At 39.5% G+C, this 12,794-nt stretch overlaps 1 protein-coding gene across 1 annotated transcript in view; it reads left to right on the top strand.

Annotated features, from left to right (window-relative positions):
* The first annotated feature begins 6,976 nt into the window (after nt 1-6,976).
* NetA (Netrin-A) overlaps nt 6,977-12,794 on the top strand; it is a 444,700-nt gene continuing 438,882 nt past the window's right edge. Inside the window, exon 1 of the mRNA XM_083136735.1 lies at nt 6,977-8,734. Coding sequence (XP_082992861.1) covers nt 7,579-8,734 — 1,156 coding nt within the window. The 5' untranslated portion in view covers nt 6,977-7,578. The remainder of the gene's footprint in view (nt 8,735-12,794) is intronic.

Raw genomic sequence — 12,794 nt, 5'->3', positions numbered from 1 at the left:
AAAATTATTCAGAAATGAGACTTCTGGGGGTTCGGGTACACTCTAGATACGTCCCTGTTTTGTATTGTCTTACAAATAATAATAATAACAACAACAACAGCAACAACCCTTGAGGGCCTTACTCCCACATACCCCAAAAGTGGTGGGTGATCATCCAACAAATTACGGGGTGACGTGTGGTCAGCACGACGAACTCTCAGTCGTTGTTGTAGGTTTCCGTGACGGGGTTACGCTACTCATTCGTAGCTCCCCAATTTCCTCACGATGGTGCGTGGTCCCATACACAGGCCGAAATCTCAGGAGAGAAGTTGTTACGCTTCACCCAGGAGACTCAGACCGCTCGGCCAAGGAATAGAGAATTTACAAGACAATGTGAAAAAATATGTTTTCTTTCCCAGAGTGATCATTCATCAAAGCGTTTGCCCCCCTAGTTAGAGGGTGTGCTCACGCCTCTGTAGCGGAGGTGCTTCAATCAGTATTTCGTCGCTCCAACTCCTAGGTACAGTCAACGGCAATAAAAATGGTTCCATTTCCTGTATCCTAAAATGCTCGCTTCCCTGCAAGGCGTCATGTGTGTTGCATAACCCTACAACGATAAAAGGATTTTAATAGCAAACTTTCAAAGGCAACTTCTACCATCGCCGTTGAGTTAGGGCCCCGCACTTTCTTGATCACAGCCGGAGATGGGGGTGATGTGATTAGTACCATGCCCCTGGCCGCCTCTACCCCCAGAGTTTCCTCCGGTTACCCACTTTATACGACGCTGGGTGGGCGCCGGAGCCGCTTGAACTTCTTCTTTTCCATCCCCTTCTGCCATTAAGCGTCAGGTACCATCATCCACTTCCTGTGCACTTTTCGGTCCAAGGCTACTTTTCGGACTTCCGGCATTGTTTTCCCTTTCTTCTTTCCTATCTTCTCCACATACTCTTCCCATTGAACTCTTGGTCGTCCTTTTCCCCTCCTGTCTTCTGGTCTAACCTCCAGCACCTGTCTAGGCTTAACATCCCTATCCATTCTTGTAACTTGTACAAACCATTGCAGTGCCTTTCTCTCTATTGTTTCCAATAGTGGTTTTTGCTGTAACTGGTCTCTAATGGTGGTATTTCTAATCCTATCTCTTCTAGTCTTTCCTACTACTTTTCGTAGGTATCTCATCTCCGGTGCATGAAATCTGCTATTCTGTTTTGGTAATAATGTCAAGCTCCCTGTTCCATACAACAATGTGGGAATGTAGTTGGTCTTGTAAATCATCATCTTCGTTTGTTCACTTATTTCCTTTTTACCAATCAATGTGTTGTTGAGTTGATACTTCACTTGGCTTGCCTATTGGACCTTATTATTCACTTCTTCATCCATTCTTCCATCTGACGTTATGACTGTTCTTAGATATGTGTATCAGTTTACTTGTTCCACTTGCTTCCCTTTCCACTGTATATTTAGGGGTACAGTTTATCCTTATTTTGTCACCACCATCACTTTACTCTTATCCACGTTCGTGCTCATTCCATTGTCTTCTATTGTTCTCGCCCATTCAATTACTGCCTTCTGTAACTCCTCTATTCCTTGCCACCAGGGCAATGTCATCAGCATATAGGAATGACTGTACTTGTACTGGTTTCATCTTTCGGTTTCCTACTTTGTATCTCCCAGATCTGGCTTATAAGGATAACAAACAGAAGAGGGCTCAGGCTGTCTCCCTGTTTTACTCCTATTTCTATCCTCAATTCATCTGAGCATTTCCCTGTTAATCTGACTGTTACTTTCACTCTCTTGTATACACTTTGTATTCTCTGTACCAGTGCAGAAGATGCTCCAATTTTCCCATAGTTGTTCTCTTGGTACCGTGTCAAAAGCTGCTCTCAGATCTTCTCTTTCCTTATTTAATGCCTTTTCAATGACTTGCCGCAGAGTAATATGATCCTGTGTCTGACGATTCTTTCTAGTCTGTTTTCCACTTCATTTCGTAATTTAATTTCCAGAATTCTTGTGTAGACCTTTATAGCTACTGAGGAAAGGCAAATGGCTCTGTAATTCTCGCACTTGATTGTACTAGCCTTCTTGTAAATTGGTATTATTATATTTTTCTCCCAGTCTGTTGGTACGTTGTTATTCTCCCCAAGCTTCTTTACACATTCTCCACATCCACGGTATAACCTCCTTTCCTCCATATTTGATAAGCTCTGGGGATATTTCATCTGCACCTGCTGATTTTCCAAGCTTTATCTTTTCTATTGCCAACTCTACTTCAAACAATTCGATTCCATTTCTATCTTGGCGCTCACCCTGTACTCTTTCTTCAGCATAACTCCTCTCTCCATACATTTCTCCATAGTATTCACTCCATACTTTTAGTACTTCCTCTTTTGCTGTTTTGATATTCCCTTCTCTATCTTCTATATTCCTTATTCTATTTCCATATTTCCCTTTAAGGTTTTTGACTGTTTGGTAGAATTGTTTAACATTTATTTGATAGTTCTCTTCAGTTTATTTTCCAAAATCTTCCCAAGAACCCAAACCCCTTAAAGAATATCCTTGTATAATGTACCTGCTTCACAGCAGGACAAAATGGGATACATTATATAAAGGCGCTAATTTTGCGTTTTACATGCTTAATTTTTATTTCATTTTTTTTTATTTTGCGTCGCTTTTCTGTCATTTTTGGTTAACCGCGACTATGAGAATGAGTGATGATATGATGAAATTGATGAAGGGACTCTCACAAAGAACACCAATATCCAGGCCCGGACCTTCTGGACCTCTGGCGTTGCAGCACCTGCTAGCCATCTCGCCATCGAGATCGACTCTTTTCATCTCAACTAAAGTATATTTTACTACAAGAGATTGCCTTCGTTTCTACTTGGAACATGTGTTTGACTGATTGATTGACTTTGTGTTTTAAGTCCACTTTATGCACAACAAGGTTAATCGAGACTGGAGCTACAGTTTAAAGTGGGATCTGAACAATTATGAGCCTCCACCAGGTATCGAACCCGGTATCCTTTGACTGCAAGGCGACGATGTTACCACTACGCCATCGGGGAGGTTTCTAAAACATGTGTTCGAACCGCCGTTGTTCTTATGTAATTATTTAAACATTTATTTTATACTTATTCGCTTTGCTTTTGTTTATTGTACACCGGTGGCAGATTCTTTTATTTACGGCATTTATTGTGTGGGGTAGCAATTCCCCTCCTCCCCTACCTATGTTAAATCGTGCACTGTATTTCCATAATTTTATTGTCCAAGTGAGATCTGGGCAAGTAGCCTAATTTGTGGAATAGCTCTCTCGTGTGCACGGGTGGAACAAACAAGGCAGGAGGCCTTGAGGTGAATTTTGTAGACTGCCAGCACACACTCGAGTTTCCCATGCCAGTGTTGCCACAATCTGATGGCATAATTTCCCTTTCCAAAGGGCAAAATTTCTCTTTTTGCACTCAGTTTTTCCCTTCACTAAAACATTTAAAAATAATAATAGTAAATAGTGCATGATCTGTACAAATCTGTACTATTTTTGAGTTTGGTGTCTGAAAATTTCCATGGAATTTGGTACTTTTCATCCGATTTCGTTTAAAATTTGGTTCGAATATCCCTTCATAAAGGGAAATTTCCCTTCATGTGGCAACACTGTCTCATGCGTGGCCAAATTGACGCCGTTGCTCTTCTGTAAGATTTGTTGAAATATGAGATATCACACCCCTATGTACGTAATTATATGTATGTATGTGTGTGAGCCATAGGTATATTTGCCTTCTGCTTCTTCACATAGAATGAACATTATAATGTCATCAGCATGTATGGGCCTACAGTTTAAAGTGGGATGCGAAGCACTTGAAGCCTCCACCTGCACTCAGAGAACTAATGCATCGATTGATGCACTAAAGTGTGTTTTATGGCTTCTTCAAAGAATAAGATTCACATTTGATGCATTTGGGTGCATTGTTGTATGTCGTGAAAGAAACGCCAAAGTGCATCATTTGATTGAAGTGAGGATTCCTTTCAGTCGAGATGCACTTCAATGCATCAGTTGATGCGTTTTGATGCACCTTCCTGCATCTTCTTTGATGATGCACTTAAACGTTTCGCCTGAGCTTCATAAACTCTGTAGCACCTCCGCAACGACCGACCTCTTCAATGTGCGGACTCTTTTTCCTCCAGCATGTGCCTTCATAGCATAGCGCAAAGAGCAGCGGACATTTTTATTTTTTCATACGTGCATACACAAACACGTGCACAATTTATGTATATAGACATAATATGTAACAAGCACGTATCTAGAAGTATATTTCGAGGGGGGGGGGTCCGAGCAAAGGTCTCAAAAATAATAATAATAACAATGTTTAAATTACAATCATTATATATTAATTATATTAAATAAAGTAAATATTAATTAAAATATGTAAATTAATTAATATTATGCTGTCATTGTTGCTTGAGTAGGTATAGATATTGTTTAAGGATAGAGATACAGGAAAACCTCGTTAATTCGGACTAATGGGGGGATAAGTTGACCGGTTTAACGAAAGTCCGGATTAACTGAAATAACCTAAAAGAACAGTAGAAAGTTCATTAAAACTCCGTTTATAGCAACAAAACACGTTCATTATGGTGTATTTAAAGGGCACAGGCCTAAATTAACTATACAGTACAGTATGAAGTCTGCAGGAAACAGAATATCATCAGTAATTGACTGCCTTTTCTTTGGGAAGTTCTCTTGTTGACTTCTAGCCACATTTAAAACCTTGCATTCTGCTTTTTTTCCCCCTTTTGACTGTCCGGATTAAGCGAAGTCCGGCTTATCGGTGAACGAGGTTTTACTGTATAACAGCACTTATTCATGATCTATCTTACCTACAGATAAAATCGGCATATTGTATAAGAACAAGTTCCTGGTCAAGAAATTCATGTCAAATTGATAAAGAATTCAATATTCATTGAATAACAAAAAAGGGATGTTAGATCCGATTGCAAAAAGTAAAGTTCCTGATTAATATTTTATGCATATTATCATAAAGAAAGTAGTGTGGAAGCATAAATCTTTGACACTGTCCTTCAAAGCCGTATGATCCCAATCCTTGTTTTCCAATAAGGTCAGAGGAAATTAATAAGTATCCATTATGCAACAATTTCTAATGAAGGATATTTTCATACTTGGTAAGCCTTTTGGAGGGAGGGGTCCTGACCCCCAAATATGTTCTTGATATGTAAAGACACCCAAATGCCCAGTCACTTCCATGTATCTGTGTTAATACCCCTGGACTGCATTTTGCAGACTAACAAGGCTCTGGCGCCTGGGTTTACAGCCGCTATAAGCTGGTTCTATTGTGTGCTGTCCAAATGTGTTTGTCTCTCTTTCTAATTTATCGTATCACAGTTCATCACTAACGACTTTTGAGGCGGAGTGGTTAAAAGAGCGTTCTATGACGTCAAGGGTCGCGAGTTTGAGTCCCGGCGGCCTGCGCAAGGGTGTGGGTGTCCCTTCAGCAGTTTCATCCTATCATCACTCACCCTTATCTTCGCTCGTAGCCAAACTGGCAGGAAAGCGAAGTAAAATAGAACAAGTCAATGGTTGGTTGAGATTCAATGGAAACGCCATGAATCTCTTACCAGCATTTTGTGTACCCCCCCCTTTCTAAAATCTTCGTATGCAATAACTAGAGCCTGGATTTTAGGCAAAATGCCTATTCGTTTCCGACGCTGGTAGACAAAAATTGAACACAAAAGTACACCGATCCGAAGGTTCTTAACATTCTGAACAATACTTTATGCTGCCTTCTTTTTCCTATTTCACCTTACGCTGCCTTCTTCAAACATTTTTGCCTTTTTTTGGCCTCTTTTGTCATTCCGACAAGGCATTTTTTTAAAATTATATTTCTCTTCTTCTATTTGATTTCGTTTTTCAATAACCCTTGTTATTCAAATTATTATTTGTAAATACATTTTTAAAGATTTAAGCAGAATTTAAGACCTTCTCTTCAATTTTTAATGCCTCTTCTTCAATTTTCACTGCCTCTTTCTGAAACTTGCCTGCCTTTTTTTCGACACTGCCTCTTTTTTCAATTTTTCGTTGCCTTTTTGCCTGCCATTTTTAATACTTTTCAGTGCCTGAACATCCGGGCTCTAGTTATAACTAGGGCCCGGAGCTTTATGTCCTATAAAACTGTAAAATATGAATGTAATTATGTCATAAAAATTGAAAAATATGTCAGAAAAAAGTAGATCCAGTAAATCCAAAAATATGCACAACAGTACTTTCAAATTTCTCATAATACGAGATTCAGTATCTTCCAGGGAAGATCGACTAGTGTGGGGGTGGAGTATTAAATGAAGCCAGAATCCCACACAACAATGAGAGAACATTTTCCCTCAATAATATTTGCATGGCTATTAATTGTCGGCGGGATAAAAAAGGGGGGGGGGTATTATTGTTCTATTTTTAGTTGGTAAGAAAAGACTGCATCTGCTTTTAAATTCTTCGTTCGTAATTTCCTTATCCTGGCATCGATAATATGAAATATCAGTTGGGCTAAATATACGAAGAAAAAATATAAAATAACAGAGTATATGCAAGACAATTACGAAATTATACAGAAATATGTCTCATTACGAAAAAATTGAAGAAATATGTTGTAAAAACGCGAGATTGGTAAAATATGTCAAAATATGCTTTATCAAGTTGGTCTATTTCGGCTGATTTTCATCAGATATGTAAAGATCTCACCCCAATATTAGATCCGATGCCAAATAAAAAATATGTTATAACATAAAGTCCCGGGCCCTAGTAATAACATTCCATTCCAGCGTGACACCCGCGGAAACGTAATCGATGCGGTGCAGCGCTCGCGAGAACGGTTAATTCCGAACTCCACGGTTGGAAACACTGCGATCGCGAAGGATGCATTGGTGTTTGGGAGAAACGCGCCACAGTACGACTCCGAGGCCGGCTGGAACTTGACGATCGGAACCGCGACACATCCGAACCGGGAGGACGGACGCACGTGCGCGCAGTCCAGGAAGAGTTTGGCGGCGAAACCCGGCATCTCCTAACACGCTACTCGGAGGCGTTGTTTCGTTTTTGCCAATCGGTGGAAAAGAAAAAAGTGTCCGCGAAGAAGTTCTTCTCCGCTCTCCCGTCTTTTACGGTGAATCAATCCGCGGACGCCGACGTCGTGACGTGACGAGGAAAAAAAGAGTCCGATTCCAAGCGTCGGACAGCGTTGCGTCTGCGTGTTTCGGACACAGGGACAAGTTGTTACCGGGACGCACACACACACGTGATACCTTCGCGGAACCCTGGCTTGTTCACCGTGTGCTACGCTAGGACCCTGTGCGGTCTGGTCTTGTGTCTCCGACATGGGTGTAAGGTATTGAAAAGACAACGCTACGTTATAACTGTCAGTGTTTGTGATACCCGCTGCTGAGGTCTAAAACGAGATCCGTTGTTCGAGAACCTTGACAACGAATAATGAAAGACTGACTTGTGTCCCCAGTGCTAAAATTGGTGCTGATTGGGTTAAGCCAAGGTTTTTCAGAAGTCTGTTCTGTCTCCTAGTCATTTTTGTTGTACAAAACGAGGCCAATATGGTACAAAAGGCATTCACGGTGTATGTACTCGCGGCTGTCTTGTCCGAACTTTTCGTGTCCTGTTCCCCAACGGACACCAACGGATTTTTGAAGATGTTCGCTGCCCAGCACAACCCTCCTGATCCTTGTTTGGACGAATCTGGACAGAAGGCGAAGAGATGCATTCCTGATTTCGTCAACGCGGCTTTCGGCAAGGAGGTCGAGGCGTCGAGTACTTGCGGTAAGCCGCCGACGAGGTACTGCCAGACGAACACGGACGACAAGGGGGAGACTGCAAGAAGTTGTCAAGTTTGCGACGACAGTAATGTCAAAAGACGTCATCCGCCGGCCTACCTGACCGATCTCAACAACCCCAACAATTTAACTTGCTGGATGTCCGAACCCTTGACTACCCCTCCCGATAACATCACCCTCACCCTGTCGTTGGGGAAGAAATACGAGCTGACTTACGTGAGCCTGCAGTTCTGTTCCCAAAAACCCGACTCCTTGTCCATCTACAAGAGCATGGATTACGGCAAGACATGGCAGCCGTTTCAGTTCTACTCGAGCCAATGCCGGAAGATGTACGGACGCCCGAACAGGGCCGCTATCACGAAAGCCAACGAGCAAGAGGCCCTTTGCACCGACGCCCACTCTGGAAACGAGAGTCCTATAGGGTCCAGGATCGCTTTCAGTACTTTGGAAGGTCGTCCCAGCGCGTCCGATTTCGACAACAGCCCGGTGCTTCAAGACTGGGTGACGGCAACCGACATCAAGGTGATCTTCAACCGGCTCCAGGCCTCAACGGACCCGGATCCGTTTCCGGAAGGTCCCGACGCGACCGGAAACTCGCTACTTCTTCCGCCGGCGACGTTATCGGACAGCAGCGGGCCCATGTTGGTGACCACGGGACTCAGCAGCACGGTCACGACCGGGAACGACACGGTGCCGCCGGTTAACCGGGAGAGCTACCACTATGCCGTGTCGGATTTCGCGGTCGGAGGTCGGTGCAAGTGCAACGGCCACGCGTCCAAGTGCGTCCCGAACCGTGAGGGCCAACTCGTATGCGACTGCAAGCACAATACGGCAGGGAGGGACTGCGAGAGATGCAAACCTTTCCATTTTGACAGGCCGTGGGGGAGGGCGACTGCCCGGGATGCGAACGAGTGCAAAGGTAAGTACATGTGCATGCTTCATACTCTTAAACATTTATAACACCATTAAGCCTTGTTTCCATGATATGAAAAACTCAATATGTTGACCAAGGCAGAAATTTATTTTATAATAAAACATAAACTAAACGTAACGTTTCAACCTTCTAGCAAGGTCTTCTTCAGACTCTGCACCAAGTACAAATGTAAAAAGGTACAAAACAGGACGATATGTATACACAAACATTGCTTCCCTCCAGACTATTAGAATGTTGTTCTAATAGTTCTAGAACGTTCTAGAATGTTCCAGAACATCTTTCTAATAGTCTGGAGCAATGTTTGTGTATATATGACGTCCTGTTTTGTACCTTTTTAGATTTGTACTTGGTACAGAGTCTGAAGAAGACCTTGCTAGAATGTTGAAACGTTACGTTTAGTTTATGTTTTATAATAAAATAAATTTCTGCCTTGGTCAGCATATTGAGTTTTTCTTAAACATTTAGCGATAATTCTAGGGAAAGAGCATTTAACTTTAAAAAAAAAATGAAATCTTACAGCAATCAGTTACTTATGCCAATTCTTTTAATATGAAACATTACAGGCATGGATTATCACCGTTAAGAATAATTACACATACCAAATATAAATGTATACTTATAATACAGCGTGTCCACAAAAACATTCCGTGATTATAACCAACCACAAAATTTTAATTATGTATATTACGAAATTTATACCGATACCAAAAGATAGAACAGCTCAAAGAATTTTAGCGCATGCGTAATTGTTGGCGTTAACTACAACAATAGATGCCATAACAATAAAATAATGAAGAAAGGAAAATAAGTAGCCAAAAGTAGTAGAAAAACACATTTTAGAATGTAAGAGAATAATAATGAAAATAGTCCTGGATCCCACTGTACAAACCTACACAGTCATCAACAGTAACACAATTTGCTTCTAACAACAATGCCATTTACAATAACACATTAACAATCGAAAGATCTTTTGGTGTGTTCTCTCTTGTCCACCATTACGTTTCTTCTTATCATTATTATTTGAAGTTTCTTTGCAACACTCATTCATACAGCATTGTACAGTGGGATCCATGAGTATTACCGTGCAAATTGTCCATGACTATTTTCACTAATTTTTCTCGTACATCCTAAAATGTTTTTTTTCTGCTACTTTTGGCTATTTGTTTTCCTTTATTTCATTATTTTATTGTTGTAGTTAACGCCAACAATTACACATCCGCTAAAATTCTTTGAGCTGTTCGTAATATACATAATTTGGTCGTCTATAATCACGGAATGTTTCTGTGGACACGCTGTATTTTATTTAATTGATTCAATGTGACTTAAATGAAAGAAACATAAAATCGCAGTTTGTGACTTAAGTACTTTTCCCCCCAAACAGCCTACAATTGTCCTGAAAATCTCCAAACGCTCGTAGCGTGATTTCGTCACCGAATGATCTGGGTTCGAATCCCAGCGTGACCATGTGTATACTCCATGAATACTTTGATCTAATCATGATTCATCTTCATCGCCCCAATTAACTCAACGAGGCCGAAAAACGCGTGAAATTAGAAAAAAAGACATAAGTCATGCTTTTGCCGATTTATTAGTTAGAAGCCTTGCCTCAGCGTGGGTGTTCTTTTTGAGTGTCCCTTCATTAATTTCATCACATCATCACTCATCCACTTCTTCGCAATTAGCTAAAAGTGGCAGGTAAACAACACAAATACATTTCAATACAATACAAGCGTTCATATTTATATTCGAAACTCTTCGGCGATCAGATTTAGTAAAGGTCATATTTGTTTTCTAAACATTTCATCGTTTACATTAATAACGTTCATATTTATTTTCCAAACCTGTCGTCGGTTACATTAGCATTGGTCGTGTTCATCTTCTAAACCTTACGTTAGTTAGGCTTGCTAACATTCGTTTCCGTTTATCAATAGCAATATTCATTTTTTTTATGATCATTTCGTCGGTTAGGTTAGTAACGTTCATTCACTTTTCTAAATCGTTCGTAAATGATATCACTAATGCGATTGAGTTAATTAGTTACGGTTGTATATTTTCTCATGTAAACATGTAGTCAATCTACGTAGTAGCATTTGTATTTGTTTTAACCTTTCGATGATAATTTTCATAGGTGGAGTTCTGGAGGGGCCAGGGGGGGCGTGGCCCCCCAACGTAAAAAAGACTAAAAAAAACACATGATTAAGTTCAGTTACTACATTTTTGTTATGAAGCCATATCGCAAATTTTGACGTTTGGCATGATGGCCGATTTGATTGATGTGTACAGTTTGAAGAAAGAAAAACGTAAAATGACTTTGTGTTGAGTCAACAGTTACTGCGGAGGCATCAAAATAACCTATTTTGAATTTAATTTTTCTAAAATATCTGAAGCTTACTATTGTACCGCAACTTTTTTAAAGTAATATGAGTATTGTATCAATAAAAAAATAATGAAATGGAATAATCGTACTGTTTTGCTTCTTTTAAAACTGACAACCAATATACTAATTAATATTTGTTTACTTAAGCGAGGAAATTTAACATTTTCAAATCTAAAATGCATAAAACTCGGTACTTTAAAGTTGTTGTTTTTTTAATTTAATAAGCAATACCTGAGGGTTATTGAATATCTCCTAGTTTATCATATGCTTCTCCAAGAGTCTGGCCCCCCCCAATGCAAAAGCTCAAAATCCGCCCATGATAATTTTATGTAACATTCGTACATATTTTCTAATTCTCTGAACTGTATTAGGTTTAATTAAAATAATATAATAATTGTGCGCTTTATTAGACTTGTACCGGATATTAGCTCATCTGTGGATCCGTTATAAGAATCTCCCGGAAGATATACTTTGTTGATCCTTAGTGCTGAGGACAGCAATGACGAATTACAACGCCACGTCAAGTATTGCTACAATTAGTTCGTTATTTTAATCAGTTCAGAACGGTTCCTATACTTCACCGAGAGCAGGAATTTTGTAAGCATTAGTTCTAAATAAAGTAGTCACTATCTATCGCTGATGAGAGCATTTTCTGTAGGAATATACCAAGGACGTATTTAGTGGAGATCCAGGGGGTCCACCCCGAAAAATTTAACAAGTACTAAAATTAGATAATGAAAAATTAGCCGATGTTGTATAATTTCCTCTGAGCTTATTGGAAGACAAGGATTACATTAGGATCATACGGCTTTGAAGGACAGGAAAGACGTATTTAGGAGGTGGGGGTCCAGGGAAAGACTAACCAAGTACTAAAATTAAGTAATGAAAATATTAGCATTTGCTGCATAATCGATGGTTATTAATTTCCTCCGAACTTTTTAGAAGGGAAGGATTATTGGGATCATACGGCATTGAATGACATTACAAAAAAGATTTATGTACACTACTACTCAAAATAATATACATAAAATGTTAATCAGAAACATACTTTTTTCTAACTACATGTAGCATCATTTTTGTTATTTGATAAGTATTCAATTATTCATCTATTTCACATTAATTTCATTCCCAGGGGACTTGTTTTTATGTAAATTATTCCGATCTTAACTACAGGTAAGCTACGTAATGAATATGCGCTGTTATATCTCTATTCTTATACCTAATCGTGTAATAATAATATGATATTAATTTATGTATTGTAATTAATATTAATTTGATTTAATATAATTATTTTAATTTAAACATTATTTTTATTATTATAATTATTATTATTTCTAAGATACTTGGATCGGATACGTGCCTGGAATACACTTATTTTCTTAATGCCTTCTTAGATTAAGAGTTTTTAAATTTAACAGATGCCAACTCCTCATATCTACATGTAGTAATTCATAGTAATCTGACGCATATCTATACGCCGATTACGTGAACATTGTTCGTATTTATCTTCTAAACCTTTAGTCGGTTAGTAACATTCGCATAAATGTTATTAGATATCATTAGATATTTTCATATTTCTTTCTGATCGTTTCGCCGATTAGGTTAGCAACGTAGTACATATTTATTTCCTAAATCGTTCGGCAATTGTATCAGTAACGGTATTGAGTT

The sequence above is a fragment of the Lepisma saccharinum genome, chromosome 15 (genome assembly GCF_977018435.1).
Source record: "Lepisma saccharinum chromosome 15, izLepSacc3.1, whole genome shotgun sequence".
NCBI classification, from domain to species: domain Eukaryota; kingdom Metazoa; phylum Arthropoda; class Insecta; order Zygentoma; family Lepismatidae; genus Lepisma; species Lepisma saccharinum.
The sequence above is the reverse complement of the archived record's forward strand: the minus strand, read 5'-3'. Positions and strand labels throughout refer to the sequence as shown.